This window comes from Bacillus rossius, chromosome 3 (assembly GCF_032445375.1).
Source record: "Bacillus rossius redtenbacheri isolate Brsri chromosome 3, Brsri_v3, whole genome shotgun sequence".
Lineage (NCBI taxonomy): Eukaryota > Metazoa > Arthropoda > Insecta > Phasmatodea > Bacillidae > Bacillus > Bacillus rossius.
In genome coordinates this window covers 34,354,276-34,373,699 of record NC_086332.1, presented here as the reverse complement: position 1 = coordinate 34,373,699, position 19,424 = coordinate 34,354,276, and the positions used below count along the sequence as shown (strand labels likewise).

At 38.6% G+C, this 19,424-nt stretch overlaps 1 protein-coding gene across 1 annotated transcript in view; it reads right to left on the bottom strand.

The window, feature by feature from the left end:
• Positions 1–8,182: 8,182 nt before the first annotated feature.
• LOC134530509 (homeobox protein TGIF2-like) overlaps positions 8,183–19,424 on the bottom strand; it is a 93,601-nt gene continuing 82,359 nt past the window's right edge. Inside the window, exons 2-4 of the mRNA XM_063365378.1 lie at positions 14,585–14,853; positions 12,330–12,667; positions 8,183–9,787 (exon numbers count right to left, since the gene is read on the bottom strand). Coding sequence (XP_063221448.1) covers positions 9,514–9,787; positions 12,330–12,667; positions 14,585–14,853 — 881 coding nt within the window. The 3' untranslated portion in view covers positions 8,183–9,513. The remainder of the gene's footprint in view (positions 9,788–12,329; positions 12,668–14,584; positions 14,854–19,424) is intronic.

Genomic DNA, 19,424 nt, shown 5'->3' with positions numbered 1-19,424 from the left:
GCACACAGTTCACCCAAACCTCTCGGCATTCAACGCGGGTATAGAAAATATCAGGGCTTAATTTAAACAACAAAAGAAAGGAATTTGCTTGAGAAAGCACAACTTTTGCGGCAAATACGACAAGACAATATTTATTTATCTGAAAGTCTGACATCAAACTATTACAAGCATAAAAAAAAATATAAGCATTCGCCGGTACCTATTAATTAAATCGGGCCCGATGCTATAAACTATATATATATATATTCATACCCAACACATGATAAGGAAATATAAAAATACCCTAATCTTAACATCAGTTACCAAGACACTTTATATTTATTTAAAATCTCAAATAAACCAAGTTCCAATTACAGTAAAACCTTTTTGTTGCGACCCCATTTATTGCGACCACCTCTCTATTACAACCCGATTTCGAGGAACCGTGAAAAAATTGCCGAAAATCCGAAGATAAACAGACAGAAAATAAGTTTCTTGTGGTGAGTAACGTGTTGCTGCGTTTCTCTTGCCGAGTGCTTCCTGTCGACCGCTGTCAGCGCTTAACAACCCCCATTCCACGTCCCTTTGTCGGCAGGGTGCAGATAAAGGTTTTTGTGGCAACGTGTTTACGTTTAGCTTATTGCGAGTGTCTAGTGTGGTACGCAGTTAAGGCAAAGCTACCTGCTGGATTTCTCTTGATTTTGATTACTATCGGTTGACAATACACAGCGACCGACTGGATGCACGCCCGCCTCGACTTGTTTTAACTGCCGCAGCGATGTTTATTTTGACAGCTCAAGCAATTAATTTTTCCCGTGGGTTGATAGAAAAAGGTCGCTTCACCCAGCATAAAAAAAAAGGCTACGCCACTTATTCCCCGCGCAGGAAACACACTGGCTGCCGTCTGTCTACCCCGCATTTATCTTTCTTCTAACATTCCACGTTCTCCTCTCGCGCGAGCAATAACTAGGGCCACGATTATATGGTGAATCGCGAAATCGCGAAATTTTCCGCGAATTTATATGGAAAATGCGAAAAAAGCGATTTTTAAGAAAAACCGCTAAATAACACCGAAATTACACAATACAAGTCTCTTATATTTTAATGTGAAAAAGCTTAATAGTCAAGACTTGCCCGGGTCCTGGTTGATAAGCTGGAAAAATTTCCTGCCTTGCATTTCTACATGCTTCCTCTAATCAGCTTTAGGGCGCCGTCTGGTCAGCGTGTGTGTTAGTGAAGCGGGATGATAAGATCGACGCTCAATGGTAGTTCTAGCGCGGTAAAACCTCTAAGTGCAAGGCTTCTGAACTGGCGCGCAGTCATCTCGTTCCCGTCAGATAACAGTGAAATTTGAGCGGTGACCATAACATTATATGGCGGAAAAATAAAGATAAAGGTGTAATGCATTTCCCTATGATACTTTCAAGAAATTTGTAACGGGTTTTTTACACCTAAAACTTCGAAAACATGTCTTTTAGCCATTTTATCTCAAAAGAACCATTAACAAATTCTTAAATGCTTTTCGTAAACAGACTCCAGTCGGATATATAGTATAGTTTGGAAATTGCGTAGGTTTTTCGTGGCTGTGCGCGGCACACGACTGTAGTTGCCATGCGTCACGCGCCGAGAATGTTGTCCGGCAGGAAGGGCGAGTATAGTTCATTTGCGGCAAAAATGAATACTTTTACGGCCCTGCTAAATTTTTCCATTAAATAAATTTTGAAGTTTCAGTGATTTTCCTTCAGAAATAATGTTGTGTAACTAACAAACAATTTGTATCAAAACAATTAACGGTAAATGGCTGTCGCGGGGGCCCTTAAAAATTTTTCATTTTACCAGAACTGGACTATACAAACCTGGCTTTAGTCGCACACAGTTTGGTGAAGGTGAGGAAGGATGTTGACAGTTTCACATGCCAAAGGACGTTGAAGTAGGAGGGGGAGAGAGACACGATGGTTTGTATGCCTGGGAGGGATGAACCTTGAAGTCTAGACAAGGGAAGGAGAGGTAAGCCGTATGACGTCATGCATCCGCCGCCTGTGCTGCCGCCAGCCTGTCTAGACGATATTCCCGCGCTCCCACTTACGTTGCACAAGCTACTGCTGCCGTATTTTTAAAGGAAATGTCCCATTATTTTTTTGTTATTCTCACATGAACATTATTGGAAATATTAAAGCCGACACAAAAAATACGCTGTGTGTTAAAGTTAACAGATTTTAATAATCTTTCATTTTGTTTTGTTTTAAATTTTTTTTCTTCTGATTTTCACATTTTGGTCAAAATGTCCAATTTTTTGACGGTTCTCGAGAATGTATTCGTAAAATCACTGCTTCGTTAAATCCGGGGTTCGTGACATCGGGGTTCTAGTGTATTTAACTACGGCAAGCAAGAAATCGTACATGTAATCTAACCAGTAAAAATAAACTGTCTATTGACATATTTTCTTTAGAGGTGGCCTGTAGGGCGACGGACTTGTCATGAAGGTTTAAAGCACAGCCGTCTAGCATTGTGAGTGACAGCATCCTGCCATTGTATGGCTGGTTTCTTAGCGAATAGCGGTTTGGGAAAAGGGGTTGGGGGGGGGGGGGGTTGAAATCAACTGAAAATTTCGGAAAACATCTATTACGACCCCCCCTCTATTCCGACCCTATTCCTGGGAACCGTGAGGGGTCGTTTCAGAGAGGTTTGACTGTAGTAAAGGCCTTCCTGGTTACGCGACGGGCTCAAGTGTTCGGGGGACAGGTACCCTTAAAACGTTCAACGCGAGTCTCTACCATTTGAATTTTATCAACTTTTTACTTCACGTGTCCATATCCGAAAATTGTTACATGTAACTGGGGGAACCAGACCTCCGATGTAAAATGACACTCTCAGGCTTGATGTAATTATTTCTGCCACCAATCTCTTGCAGTATAACTCCGTGGCACAAGGGGAATCACAAGGGAAGTCACTCACGTATCGGCTCGGCGTCTCCGTTGGATTAGCGAATCCTCGCTAAACCCCACTGGTCCTCAGACCAGTCGGTGCTGACGGCTATACCAGCCGGAAGGAGCCTCGTTCCGCCGCGATAGAACAGCGGCTATCATCTTCACCAGCTATACAGCTACTCTTCCACACACGTATCAACGAGTTATTTGCTGGCCAAGCCGGCCCCACACTCGCAAAAGTAATTTTTTTGCGAGGCCCCTGGCGCGAACCGAATCACACTCTCTGGCCCGTCGTACATAACAGCTGATCGCCTGCCATTCCCCTCTCCTCCTTCAACCAAGGGAGGGGAAAAAAGTCTGTCCCTCGCGCGCATGCGCGCCGTGCTCGTGAATTGTTTCATTTTACCCCGATCACAATTTGTCCAACTTTGCTCTGTCGCATTAATAATTAAAATACTTTTATACAAATGCAAATATATAACTACATTATAACTATAGCTAATAAACACAATTATTTAATCATATTCAAACTAATTGTTACCAGGTGCTCCCAGGCGACACTAGCGCTGAAAAACGTTACCAACATTTCGAAAATACCGCCGTACGGATAACACCAATACTCAATATAAACTATACTAAAGGAAAACTATAATATAAACTTCCTTTTAATTTTCTAGTAAAACAGTACCCCGAGAAAAGGGGTACATTACTTTCCCATTGGTTGATTTCTTAGCGAGAACATTTTTATCCTTGTTATTTGGCACTACCTGATTCGCTTACTTCTCTCCTAGCTGGGCATCATTGGCTCACGGTCGTAGACGGGCGTGTCCAAACAACTGCGTGCCAATCAGGAACACAGTGCGAGTGTGTGAATGTTTGCATTCTAGCTTGCGACTAAATGAATCCGCGAAATTTCCGGGTCTCTATTTATAAGTAGTGACTATTATTTAGGTAATATATTTTATTTAAGTGATTATGTAACGTTATTTTTTCCAGTAAATAAACCACTTAATACTTTAACAGTAACTATAGCAGAATTTAGTTTATTTACGAACTAAAACTTATATACCATTTTCTGGAATTTTTTAGCTCATCTCCATTCTGTAAGGCTAGCTGCTCTGTACGTTACATGTGAATATACAGGGAATAATTTTTTTCCTCGTCAATATGGAATTTAAAATCACTCCCCTTTTATTATCAAACGATAATTTTCACAATTCATGGCCGATAATCACTTTGTAACTTTTGTTATTTGATAACTGCAACACTGCACGAGTAAACAGAAGTAAGAGTGAGAAAGAAGTATTTAAACGTTACACATCCGTATTTAAGTTAATAAGGAAGCAAAAGCGTCTCTTTAATAACTAATCAAGCTGCATATTTTAACTAAATAATTCACTGCCAAAATACTGATTGTACTAAATATAAGCAGAGAAATGTATGTGGTTCAATTAGCTGTAGCATAAATTTAATAGTTCTATCTCCGAGATTTTTCATTTGTGTCATTAAGTTTTTTTTCTTTTTTACCTGGTTGATGCCTCTACTAAATAAAATAGTCTTTAAGGGTTTTAATATGATTCGATCGTTCATTTGATGTTGATCTGTTTATTAGCTTTGGCGCTTTGGGTTTTTAGGGCGCATCAAAAACTGTGAACAAAGAATTTCACAAACAGCATTTGAACCTCAGTAATTATGTGATGTGGCATAAAAAAAAACCGACAAAGTGCGAGTCGAACTCGCGCACAAAGGGTTCCGTACCATTATCTATAAAAACGGCAAAAAAAAAAAAATCATGTCTGTTGTATGGGAGCCCCACTTAAACATTTATTTTATTCTGTTTTAGTATTTCTTGTTATAGCGGCAACAGAAATATATCATTTGTGAAATTTTATTCTGTTTTTACGTCTGTTGTATGGGAGCCTCCTTAAATATTTGTTTTATATAAATTTAATAATTTATTTTTAAAGTGAATATATAACTAAATATTCTGTGAATATTTCAAGCGTCTACCTGTTGCTGTTTTCAATATCGAGCAAACGTAAAAATAAAGTGTATAACATACGAGCTTATCATCCAGAGAAGACTTGTTTCGGTTGACCTCTAGCGCAAAATTCTTAAACCACAGAATTCACGGGGCCCCCCCTGGAAATCCTACAGATTTGCGCCCATGCTCACAGGCCTGGAAGTGTAGGCTGTATCAAGAATCAAGGAGGCCAATGACTTTTTTTTTACCCTCCCTACTTTTGCACTTTGACCAAAGGTGTTCACTACAACTTTTTTTTTTTTTTTTTTTTAACTTTTGATTACCATTGTTTATTTACTTCTTCACCCCCTGTATTGTACATGAACAAATTATTCATGCCTTCCACAGGTGGTGTTTTTTTTTTAAGTGAAACTTCTAAAGCGACTTCCAACAAGGTTTTGTTAAACGTTTAACGCTCCTGGGGAGGGGGTATAGAAAAAGAGTGAGAGTGAATGTGTGGCACTCGAACGCATGTGCAAGTGTTAGCAACGAGTAGCGTCCAATATTCCAATGCAAGAGGTAGAGAGAAAGAAAGATACACAAAGGTATAAAGTAGGAGAGAGAAAGAGAGTGAGTCTGTAGATCCCAAGCACATGCGCGTGGTATTCTTGCTATGCAGCAAAGTAAACAGTGTGAGCGTCGTGAAAAGCAAAGGGGGAACTACCATTGATGCAGTTTTTGCAAGAAATATTGAAAAAATAGAACTCAAACATTTCGTATCTTACTTTAGTTATCATAATCCCATTGAGGGACTCCACGCACTATTTTTTTTTTCTTTCCCCCATCCATCCACCACAAGATGCAACACAGTTTTAAAACTTTGTTCATATAGTGATTTTTGATTCAACTCAGTGGATGTAAAACCCTAAAACAATCATTCAGAGAACATACTGCACTGTTAAGTACCTACGTATGCAAAAATTATTTTCATAATTTTTTTTTTGTTCAAATCTAGTTACACATTTTACAGCAGTAGGCGTGCACTCTAGAACCATATTCTTTTAGCTGATGTTAGATAAAATAAATTCCTGCCTCTTGTTAAAGGCTAAGAAACATATTTATATTATTATAATTTAAATATACTATAACTATATTGTAATTTATTTCAATATAAAATATGATGAACTAAGTTTTGTTATCTGCACAATAATTAAGATGACTTGAAAAACCTTGAATTCTAACTAGATACTGCCAAGAGAGTGGCCGCACAAAAATTTCCATGATTATTTTCCAAATACAAAAATTCATATTTATTAGTTATTTACTTTTTTTTAATTTAGCAATTGATGTTGCTAGATGGGGTTGTATTGATAAGAAAGTATTTAACCCTTTCAATCCTACTATGTCATTTCCTAAGGTATACCTAATTTTAAATTTTTTTATTGTAACTAAACTATTTTTCTTTGATTTTTGTGTGGTAATAATCTTATGCTATAGTTATAATAATTTCATAATTGGTAAAATAAAATTTATTTATTTTGTATCCATAGGCAGTGTGTCTACTACAATGTAGGTACAACTTAACCCACACATTCAAGGGTTAATAAACATTGAGATGCAAGTTGTTCACTTCATTCATTATTTAGACTGACTGCAAGTGTTAACAATCACAAATCTTGCAAAAGAGTCCTGATTTTATATAATTTGCAGACTTGCTTAAGCACCTTTCAGCATTAGCTTTCAAAATTGTGACTTTGCTCCTGTAATTTTCTGGTAGATTCGTGTGTATGGCATATTCCGTATCCTCGCCCATGGGGGCCCCAGGCCAGTAGGACTGATGCTAAGAGGGCTGGGTTAACAAAACAAAAGAGGGAGCAATCCTTTGGAAGGTTCACTTCACTCGTCTCTTCTAGTAAGAGTACATTTGGGAATTATGTACCACATTTTTACAAATTTGTCTCTTGAAACCTTTATCAGTTTTTTTATTTTATGTACACATTATTAGCTGTGGTACCATGCTTGGTCAATTTAAGTCACGGCTTTCCCAAAAAATAAATTATAAAACTCCAACTGTTTGTGTTTTTCAACATATGGACGTTCCTCTATTTACTCTGAAAACAGTTTCAAAATTCCAACTGTGGTTTTTGAGAATTTTTTTTTAACGTAAGTATGTATATTGTAAAACAGTATGGACTCTGAAAATTATGTATATTAATAGTACCTTTGTGGTGTTTATATTGGGACAGGAGACAAAAGTTTCTTACATTCTAATTATGCCATATTATTACCCCCATGTTTACTATGCATGTCCATTTTGGTTAAGACTAGCGTAAGAGTGTATTTTTATTAAGAATGAAATCAGTCAATATTGCTGGAGGTTGTGTGTTTGTAACTGTAAGAACAATTTAATTTATAATTTTTCTTTTCATGTTTAGAATATTTCTTTGTATTCTAATATGTTGGCTTTGTGATATGTATTTACCTTAATACTATTTTGATATAGTGACGAATGATACAGATATAGGACTAAATTGTGAATTAGACTCTTGTATTAATTTGCTGGGGTAATTGTTCTGTGTGAGCAATGTTACGTTAACATTTATAGGCATTTGTAGTCAGAGTTGTTCTATTGTATTTTCTGTAGCTTGAATGGCTGGTGGTTCTGGGATCACATGCGAGGTTGTGAATTTGCTATGCGATGTGTGTTTCTTGGATGTTTTCAAATTTGCTGGTTTAATACATTCGCAGAATTTATTATTTGTATTTTTAGTAAATCATGGGGTTTTGTCTTGCGGTAAAGTGCGACAAATGTGGTGTGGTTATCGAGTGCCGAGGATAGAAAACGTCTACATCATTTTCTCCTTATGACTAAGAAAATTTTACCATCTGAGTGTTCTTTTTCATTCTTGAAGTATCATCACCACATTGTCAACCTTTTTAACATTTGCATGTGCATTGTTTGTTTAATAGCATAGCCGAGTGTGTTCCACAAGACCTGGTTGTTCTTGCCGTCCTACTGTTTACTCGATACTAGCTGCAGTTTAATCCTGTAGTTCTTCAGAGATCCTGAAGAATATAGAGTAGCCAAGTCCATTTTCAAAAAGTCAGGGGTGTTTAATGTCAAGACGTTACAGCTAAGGCCAAACTAATTTCCACCCTAATTAGGCTGAAGGGACTGGAAAATAATATTGGATTTATGAAAAATTAATTAATCTACTACAATATAAGCTCATGACTTGGTATATTCTATTTCACAAGGAAAGGTTTCAATAATAATAATAATAATAATAATAATAAAACATAGGTACACCACTTTTAAAAACTGGTGACTAAATTCTTTATTCCACACGATGTTTGATGATCTAAGCACAGAGGATGCCATCAAACATGGTTACTTACAATACTACTTATGCAAGTAATCTGAACCATTGCTTCATTTCTGCAAGATATGTATCCTTCACAGCACAATATATCAGCAAGCAAATTGTCTACAATTCAAATTGTTTGCCAGACATAATGCCAAAAGTATATATACTTGATCCATATATATATAAAAAAAATGATCTTGTAAATTCACCAATGTTGAGCATACACAGAAGACATGTGTCTAGCTGTGAACATTCAAATTTGTAAGCACAATAAACAAAAAAAAAAATATATATATATATAAAGACCTAACTGAACTTTTAGGATTTTAAAAAAAATTTAAAGCATTGAATATTTTTAAAATAAAATTATCTGCATTGTAATAAATGCATTGTCAAAATTAACACAAACAAAGATAATAATAAAAGTATTGCTTACATTAAAAAATGATCATATCTGCCAAATTGTACTTAAGATAGGAAAACTTATTTTTGCTTGTACATTTTGCTTGGATCAATTGGATCTTAATTTTCTTGGAACAAAAAAAAAGAGTGCTTATAAAATTATTTGGATATAACTTTGTTATGACTTATTTTAAAAAAAATATCCTACCTTGTTACTAACACAAACAGTGACAGTGTTCAACTGCAGCTACATAAAATACACACAATTCACAACTTTAAACATCTTATCTACAACTTACTCATTTAAACATTTTTGTACTACAGTAAAACATAATCTTGTCACTAGGGTGTAATACTAATGACTTTTCAAGGCACGTCAGGTCTGGCAGTGACTTCTTTCAACACAGTATTGAGTCTCTTTGATTGCTAGCTTTATCATGAAATAAACTGATATGTTTGTACCTATGATTAATTTTTACGACACAATGTTCTTGGCATTATATTTTAAAAATTAAAAAGGGGGAAATAAAACTGTTAATATGGCTACGTCACACAGAAACATGAGGCAACGTGAAAGGCTGCTTGAGCATTTAGTGGTTTTTGAGCAAAGTCATCGATCGTGCGTCAACGCCCAAGTTAACGTCCACAGACACTTTCATTGCATAATGCACTATGATCACTATCATTATCAGAAGTATCGACACTTGTTCGTCAACGGTAGTTTTTATCGTTCACTTCACTGAGTTTTTTGAGCAAATATGTTTTCACGTGTGTTCATGCCCAGCTTCGTAGGCACAAGCTGTTCGATGAGACACATCGGTAAATACGTGGAAGCACAAGTGTTACGCCGGGACTACGCGGAAGGAGGAGGGTGCTATACGGATATGGAGAGGCCCTGCTGCTCTCGTTCCTTCTCCTGCTGCCTGGCGACAGCCGCCTCGACGAGCAGGTACAGGCACTCGAACTTCTCCTTGTCGCCCTCCTGGGGGGGCGTGGGGGGCGGCGTCTCCTGGGCATGCATCCTCGAGTACTTGTGAGGCCCCGCCCCCGCCACCTCAACCTCCGCGGCACACGCCGTCAGCGGCCCGTTCCAGTAGCTGGTCTCCGGGTGGGTGAGCACGCCACCCGAAGGGAACAAGCCTTCATCCCTGTGCAGAGAACAACCATGTGTCATTCCTGCACTTTGAGACAGCAAAAGAAAGGAATTTTACAAATTCAACCTCCTTTAAAGCTGTCCACTGGACAGTAGGGTGCTCTTAAGGGTGCCGTCTGGATGCTAGAAGAAAGGCATTGTTGACATTTACCTCTATGACTCTAATTTAAAAAGTACTTGACATTTTTAATTTTTGTTTGTGCAGGAAAGAAGTAAAACGTACATTCGACATCAGTCTTTTGTAAGTTTCCTTGTACCTGCATTTACACTTTTCTGACCCCACCAATATCACGAAAATGGGCTTTTTCAACCTATTTTTTTGTGGAGTACAAATCGTCAGATTTTAAGGAACCCACCCGTCTGACATGCCCTGGACCTTCTTGCATTAATTCCTGCATTTTAACAGGCATGTCACAGTGGAAAATTCTTAATGGCAATACTAGAGGTAAATGTCTACATCAGCTTAGGAAGCAAGTTGAATTGACATAATTTTTTTTTGCAAATGCCTTGAAGAAATTTTTTTTAAGGTACATTTTTATTTTGTTGCTTGAAGATTTAACAATTGTTGAATACATATTTGGCTTTAAAGATTTAGCATTCGGAAAAAATATACCTATATTTTTTATTTTATTACAAACATCCTAAAACTGAAATGAAAAAAATTCCATTATCACATCCCAAAATGTAAATGCTGTTAGTAACAAATATGTGCGTGTTAAATTGTTTATATTCTGAATATCCCGACTACAGACTACAGTCTGGAAACTTGCCTGTTTGCCAATATTGTATTTTTGACACCCTTGTGACTGAATAAAACTCTCCGTGCCACTGTTGCGGAAATGTGGTTAATTCATTAACAAATTAAAATAAAAAAACAGATAAAAATTAAGGAAAATTTCAATAGTTAAATATTTTTGGTATTAAAAGTTTGTAAATTAAAATTCTCATTCACAGCACAGGTGTACTGATGGCACCAGAGGTTTTTGAGTAGTTTTGCGAATAACTGAGAAACAATCATATTGAAATCAACAGTCTATGTAGTGTCCAGACAAGTATATCTAAGACAGTGATTCCAACAATTATTTTCACGCATGCGGTCACAATTGTCTGTGAAATATACATAATACCTCAAAGTATTTAAGTATTTTGCAATATTGCAACACAAAACATGTGCGTAATTGGCATGCCAACTATGGTAAACTGAACACTGAGGACCAAAAAGTACTTTTGATTTCGGATTAAGTTTTTAAACTGTATTCTTACAAGAGTTAAAATGGCTAAAACGCATGTTTTCATAGTAATTTTTAGACGTAAAACAACCAGTACAGATTCTTGAAAGCACTTAAGGGACTTGCATTACTCCTTTATTTTCATTTCTCGGCCATATAATGTTACGGCCACCGCTCAAATTTCACCGCTCCTGTGAAGATGAGAAGACTGCGCGCCATTTCAGACCCTTGCGCTTAGAGGCTATACCATGCTAGAAATACCAGCGAGCGTAGCGCCTATCATCCCGCCTCACTAACACACATACACCCCTGACGAGGCGGGCCCCTTAACTCTCCAGCCGAACGGCGCTCTTAAGATATATCACCATCGCCATACTGTTCCAACCATAACATTGCTGGAATTGTGTTTGATAAGGTCTGATGATAATTAGAAAGTTTGAATTGGAATCACCAATGCTAAAAACAGCCACTTTCATTTTTACAAATTTAAAGAAGTTTCTACAATGCAAACACTACAATTACGTCAATGTTTTGGGAGTCAAACCAACATGGCGCAACAATTAACTGGAGAGATCAAAAAACTGCTTCACACACTAACCATGGAACCATGCAGCTTATCAAGCGACATCATTCGTCTGTCAGAAAATTTTCACAGAAAGTGCTACTAACAATAGGTGTTTTTTTCGCAAACTTATTTCGATGTTGTTTACTATTTGTCTTGTTTTTGTACATATTGTATTAGTATAAACTCAGAAAAATTCAGTCTTAATTGAATTGTTTGGACTTCAGTTTTTAAGAACCGCAATGTTATTAAACAAAACATCTGTACGACATAATACAAACACCACAGTCCTGTATTCTAGTAACAATTGCTTGCCGCAGAAAAAACCATAGATATAATCCATCGTACGTCTGTCAACAGCAAGCGGTGGTAACTGGATGAAGCCGTTTTTGTTCTTCCGCTTATTGTTGCGCCATATTCGTTAAGACGCCAAAAACATCGACTCAAGTTTAGTGTTTGCACTGAGGGGACACTTTTAAATGACTTTTTTCAAAAGAGTGGTTTTTTTTTACGGCGGACATTCTATTCGATTCTTACTAACACTCATCAGACGTTATCAAGTACCATTTGTGCAATTTTTGGGCGTGACAATATGGCGACGGAGAGGTTAAGTAGTGACTGAACTACACATCACAGCAGGCCGTCTCTTGGCAATTCCTAACTCCACAGTAGAACTACGAGTTTGCTAAACTTTTGACGGTCCTACGGATGGAATTTTTTTGGGCCTTCCGATCGGCAGCACTCACCCCGCCTGACGGCCGTGCGCGCCGCAGCCCTGCAGGCAGCCGTAGCGACACACGATGACGCTGCTCCAGGGCGCGGCGGCGCGGCACGACGCCTCGCTCAGCGAGCTGTCGTAGCCGGCGCTGTCCTCCTCGCTGCGGTAGCTGGCGTCCTCGTAGTCGTGGTCGGGCACGGAGGAGCCGCGGCGCTGCGGGACCGCCCCCCGCGGGGCCTGCACCCCGCCGCTGCGCGGGGACTTCTTGCCGCGCCGCGAGATGGTGAACTGCTGCGGGTCGTGGCCCTCTCGCCGGATCATCTGCGGCAGGATGCGCCGCCGGGCGTTGATGAACCAGTTGGACACCTGCGCACACGCCACCCCTCCTGTCAGGGTCCGGACCCGCCTTCCTTGCGTACTTGGCGTAGTAATCTTGCTTGCAAATAATAGAAACTGGAGTGATATAAATACTGTTAGTAAGGTATAAATTCAATCAAATTAAAAATTATAAACTTGAGTATAACATTAATTATTTCATTTAATGAAATAATCTATTTAATTAACAATGCAAATAAATTATACATGCGGGAACATAAACTCACTTATATACACACACTTGAAAAAGTTTACCAACACAATTTTATCACTGATATTTACAGAAAAAGTTTTTAATTATATGAGCCAATATTCAATATCAATCGATAAATAATGATTTAAAAGCACATATATAATTTGTATTACTTTTTTTTTATAACGCACCTAAAGAAGCATATTAAAAAAAACCTAGTGGCGACAAAGAGTTTTGTTTGGAAGGGTTATTGTAATCCTTATAGTGGGCTACAATAAATGCATTTCCTCCCACATCTGGCCCAACAGCCCTCACACACAAAAACGGCAGAAATTGTGTTTGTAAGAAGACTTTAATGCTGGTTTTCACACGTGTTAGTTGTAAGCATGTCTTTCATATAAACTAGACATTTGTGTTTCATGTATTAACTAAATTTTATTTTATATATATAAACAATATATATACATATTATGTATTTATGACTTGTTTTACCAAAAACTCGAACAATTTACTTAAAGTATTTAAAATAAGTAAATAAAACCAAAGTATAAAACGTTCAGTTTTCTAACTGGCAAAAAATTAGGACGAGCAGTACATATTTCAACGCCTTTTGGCCGAAACAAAACACTTAGAAATAATACAAAAGTGTTCAGATTCTCTGCAAGTGACCCCACGGGACACGGCTAGTTCACAGTCCACCAAGGCTTCGGCAGCGCTGCCACACTAACACGAAAATAATACTGAATTAGAATTAAGCTAGATAACACGATCTGCAAACATTTTCTTTGCTACCTATTAAAACATTTCAAACGCTCAGTTGCTGGAAAAGATTCGATGGAGGAAAAGCGTGTTGGTTGTTAATACTAAAATGGCCCGTTTCATTTTTAGATTTGTTGTAACTCCGAGCATATCTGGAAAAAAGATTACTTGTAGGTATGAGCTATTTTTGTGTAAATCGATTTTTAAAAAAAATTGGTTGTCTGTAAGTCGGTTTCCGGACGATAGTTTAAAGTGACGTCATAACAAAACATTTATGAAATGGTAGCATACTTTTATGAATAAAATTTAATCATTTTTATTGAATTATCACTATTTTGTATGGATACGAAGGAGTGAAATGAAATCTACAATTTAATTGATAAATTTACTTTTATTTCTACTCATTAATTCAAATATGTTTATTACTTTAACGAACAGATTATTTTAACTATAACTTTTTGAATGAAACATTGTTAAATTGGAATGTTCAATTGGATCCATAAAATGGTATATTCCCTTGCACGTCGGTTAGGTGGTTCAACTTGATATTAAAATTTCTAAATATTTTTTTAATTTTCTTTTATGTTTCTTTATTGTTTATTGCTCTTTATTTTGGGGAAAAAAATAGAAAAATGGACAAATAACCAAAAAATAATAATTAATAAAAAAATAGTTTCGTTAAAGTACTAAATTTAAAAGCTACTTTTTAAAAGCCCGCCTTAACCTATTTAATATAATAGTAGATTCATAGGCCAATCGAGTGGAAGATAGATGCGGCGCAAGCGTACAATGAGCGTAACGGGACAATGAGTCATCCTTTTTCGTGCGTGCTGCCGGCGTTCATCGATTTAATAGACGTCACGTCAAAAAAGTTTACCTGTCATCGGGATGAAATGAAATCTCACAGAGGATATTTTATAGTTAGTATCTTGAGGTCATTGCGGTGGTGTGTTAACCTGCAGGCTGGTGAGGTTGGTCTCCTGGGACAGCGCCACCTTCTCGGCGTCGCTGGGGTAGGCGCGGTAGCGGTGCACGTACAGCCAGTGCTTGAGGATCTTGACGGACTGCTTGGGCAGGTTGCCGCGCCGCTTCCTGGCGGCCGGCGTGCCGCCGCCGCCCCCGGGCCTGGAGGCGACGCGCCGGGGGCAGGAGCGCGGGTCGTGCTCGCCGTCCGAGCCCGAGTCCTGGTCGTCGCTGCTGGACAGCGAGGGCAGTCGCTCCCGGCCTGCGCACACACGCACACCGCCTTCCGTCACACACGACCTAGAGTCCCAGCACTAGCCTGTAGTGAGTGATACAGGGAAACCACGGAGAACTGAAATCAATATGGCCGGACTGACAATAAACAGCAAGAAGAAAGAAAAAAACCACAACCTTCAGGCTGTTCTGTTACTAGCTTCTAGGGTTCATTGAACCCCGATCAGTCCTGAACGTATACGAAGTTCGCTGCTCGCAGTCGGAATAAAAAGCAAACTAGATTTAATATATTTCCACGACATTAGACTACTTTAAATGTCGCTGATCTAACTGACATAAACGTGTGAAACCCAACCGTTAAAGAAAAATAAAATAAGTAATCAGGTGTGGTCGAGCAGGGTTACAACCCCGCGCCATGTTTAGGTGGCCGCCGATTCCACCCTTAGACCAATCACGAATGTAGACCGATTCTTGTCCTCTGCGCGGGAACTTCAATCCACAGCCCGAACGACGACGGTTGCTGTGAAATGCAAGATAGAAGATATTGCTCGTTACAGATTACTTTACAGTTCGCACTGAAAAATGTGTTTCATAGTTATTAAAAAAATCGTTGCGTTGATATTGGTTGGGTGAAGACATGGGCGTAGGCCCGGGGGCGGCACCCCCCCCCCCCCCCACCCCCTGTAATTAAGAACTCGGTGCGGGACCCGCTTGCGCTTGCAAGATCGTGACTGTGAAACGGGGTTGATAAAACGTAAACTTCAAAGCTATGTTTTATGGAAAACTTCTGCATATGTGTGTGTATATTATACACACACGTTGGTTATGTATGCATATAGGCCCAAATATGGGCAATATTCAACATGCAAGCACCCTATCCAGAGATAACTTGTGTATGTTAAAAACCCACGCGCAAAACTCTGGCCGCGCTGACACAGATTTTCGCCCCTTAGGGAAGAGATCACGCGCATATCATCAAGACAACCGGGAATTCAATTCAATTCAATTCAATTGGTTTTTATTGGTCATTTTTACATTTTGGTACATTCACAATTTTAGTAGATATGCCAGCACTCAGTGCTCTTTTGTACTATCGGGGTTCGGGTCCCGGCTTTTTCGTTAAGCGGGCGACTTAGCGGACGTTGCCGTGGGTTCTCTGGGTTTCTGCCGTTTCTCCCACCGATTCATTTAGTTAATGCTCCATTCTCATAGGCCTCCTCGTCTTAATCACCCCGATGTCAGAGGGACGTTACTCTCAAATTCATTATCTCAGTCATTTCGATATAGACTACTACAAGAATTTAATGACTGGATTAATGAATTATGGCTTAACGTCTCGTCGGCATCCGATTCCGGGTTCACTGGCCGCCAAACTCTTAATTGTTCGCTTTCAACAATATGTGACGTGTTAACTATTTTCGTCAGCTCTTTGGGTTCATCTGTTTGGCATAGCTGATTTAGACTTGTTCTCTGTGGGTTTACGATTTCATTTTTATTTCTGAACTTGCGTTCTTGATTATTTTTTCTATAACAAACAGTGCAAAACTGCAATAGCGTCATGTCCCAAGAAATTGTATTAAAATAAAATAGCCTGTCACGAAAACTATCCGCGAATCTTTTCCGGTCCTTTATTATTTATGCGTGCAAGTTACATTTGATAATCATGAGATTATATTTCAATGCATCTTAATTTGAAAGAAGAGATGAACATTTGAGGATAATCGTTCCAGGAGCCCAAAAGTAATTCCGCGAGCTCTTCGTGCGCGAATCGAGCCGACCGCAAAAAAGCGAAAGCCGCGCAGATGCCAGGCCCCGCCTCGCGGAACACTCATCCTCCTCTTGGTGCGTGGGAAAAAAACGCGAGACGACCTTGGATCTTGGGAGCGCGCCAACGGCAGGTTCTCCGCCGTCCTGGTTGACCGAGGTCCCAAACACAAACGGAAACAGGGCAAAGAGTAGGCGTGCACACGTGGGCTTTATTTCAAGTTTCAAACCGCTGCCGCGGAACTGGTTGTTAGCTACGGGGGACGAGTCGTCGCGTCGCGCCAAAAGAAACAAAAAAACCAGCCACCATATTCCCCTCCGCCGAACCCAACTGATTCCTGGATGCAACACGCGTCCTCCTCCCATTCCTGAATACTAAAAAGAATTTTAAAAAATGTGGGTAAAAAACACGTATGTTGAGGAGGGACAGACACCTGGCCAACACTCTTCCCTCCTCGCTCGTATTTTATTTCGACCGCCCATAAAAGAAACACAGTGCTGTTGATACGATGTTTTCCTGGTCGTAAACATCTTCTTGATTATTTCATCAACAGTCATCAGACCCAGGCTCCGACTTACAGGGGCGGATCCAGTGATCAGTTTTGGGGGGGGAACTGGTGCCCGAAGAACATTGAACGGTATTGACAACATGGTTCTTATGGAATCCTGGGCATAAAATAATTGTTATAGAATATAACATAGGCATATAATAATACCAACCAGAAGAAAAAAATCAAAAATTAATTTTAAAAAATTAAATATCAAAATTAGTAAGCAAAATTTTTTATTACTGGAACAATTTATCTCAAGTAGAATGTAATACTTGGGGCATTTACAAAGTCATGGGGAAATGAAGTGGGAGGAATTGCAAATTATTCATGAAAAAAATTGGTTATCTAACTGGATTACTTCAAAACTGGCTACTTACAAAATCTAGCTAATTTGAAAGTACTGCAATTTTAAATTCTTAGAGACCTTCCTCGTTTCCAATAAAAAAATATATAAAAAAAATTAAACCATGTTTTTTGACTGTAAAATATGTTTGGTAATTTCCGTAAATCTTTAAAAATAGATTAAGCTGGTTTTGAATAAAAACACTTTAATTAATGTAATAATATTCGTTGTATAAATATGACATGACATAGAACATGTAATATATGCTGAATAAAAGCATATGAAATAAATTATTTTGCATCATATTGCAATTTAAGAATCATCATTAAGTAAAAATATATAATTAGAGAAAGATACGGCGTTTGCCAGATTTTGAGAAACGCTCAACCACGTGAAAAGGGTCCACTGGTATGTCATAATGAATATGGAGAAGAGCGAGACCCTCAAGTCGTCTCTCAATCATTGTAGTTCGGAGCCACGTTTTGGTGCGACGTAACGTTGAGAAAGTTCTCACTGCGCTGGCATTGCTGACTGGAAATGTGCAAAGAACATGAAGCAGTGTATAAATAATGTTGTATATGTCCTTGTCACAAGCAGCTAGTGCATCAATAGCTGTTTTGGGAAGTTCGGCACACCTAGCTTTTTCAGTTTTCCATGTCTGCTGCCAGTGAAAAATTTCACATTTTAACTTTATTAGCTGAATTTCTTTGGTGCCCTCTAGTAATTGAGAAAACTTGTTTACCAGGAACCGAATTGAATCGTTTATTTCAGCTAAGGTTGTGTTCACTATCAACTGTGGAAGTAGAACTGGGAGTCTAAATATATCAAGGACTTTAGAAGAAAATCTTGTCTTGATATCTTGTAATATGCCATCTAGAAGTGGTATGAATACTGAAATTCTGTAATAATCCTTTACAGATTGCGACTCTACTGGTACCGGGTAGTTACTGCGATGAACCTGTCGCCCAACAGTCCTGGGTTTCCGAAGCTCAACATTAAGTTTCTCTGCCATTTTCTCTGTCTCTGCATAAATTTCTTTGAAGTAACTGTCACAATCCGCACGACGAGTCTCTAAGACCGAAATAACATTTGTAATGCTCTTAGAAGCATGTACAAGGTCAAGTGTTTCTTTTTGAAGAAGTTTGCTCAAAGGAAGTGTAAGGGCCAGAACATTACTGAGGCAGAAGACAACAACCATAAATTTACTTTCACATAGAGCAGCTGTAAGTGATGCTACTTTTCCAGCTACAGTTTTGTCTTTCCAGCTAGAAATCTTCTCGAGAGATTCTATTATTTCTGGCACATCAAAAACAAACTGAAGTACACTGTCATGTCGTTCGACCCAACTTGTATCTGATAAATGAGCTAGTTTTTTCCCCAAGAAATTGAAGAAGAGTTTTACTGCATTTTGGAAAAGAAAAGAAAGAAATAGTTTCTTTCATGATACCCACTGCATTTTGGACCACATGTATCTTTGAAGACTGAGATAGAGAATTGTTAAGTTTGTGATTGTAACATGTCATTTCCACAGCATTGGTTGTCAAACTCTGCACTTCCTTTACTGCACCTCTATCTTCTGATAACATGACAGAGCAGCCATCAGTACCAATTGCTACACACTGGAGGGGAAGAAGCTGCAATGATTTTATTTTCCTGATAATAATTTGACCTAGTGACTTTCCTGTAAGAGACAGTTCTTCAGTGGCCGTTCTGACTGGTTTGTTTGTTGAATTATCTTCGATACCATTCTCAAGTATTGAAAATTTGTTGTTTGTTTGGAGAGCTGTGGTTTCAGACATATCACCAAATGCATCTATAAATGAAACAAAATCTTCCCTTACAACCGTGTTCTGACCAAGATGTACATAGTGAAGGACAAGACTCACTTGGGATTTATTTGACATGTCACTGGTTTCGTCAAATATAATAGCATAAAACCCA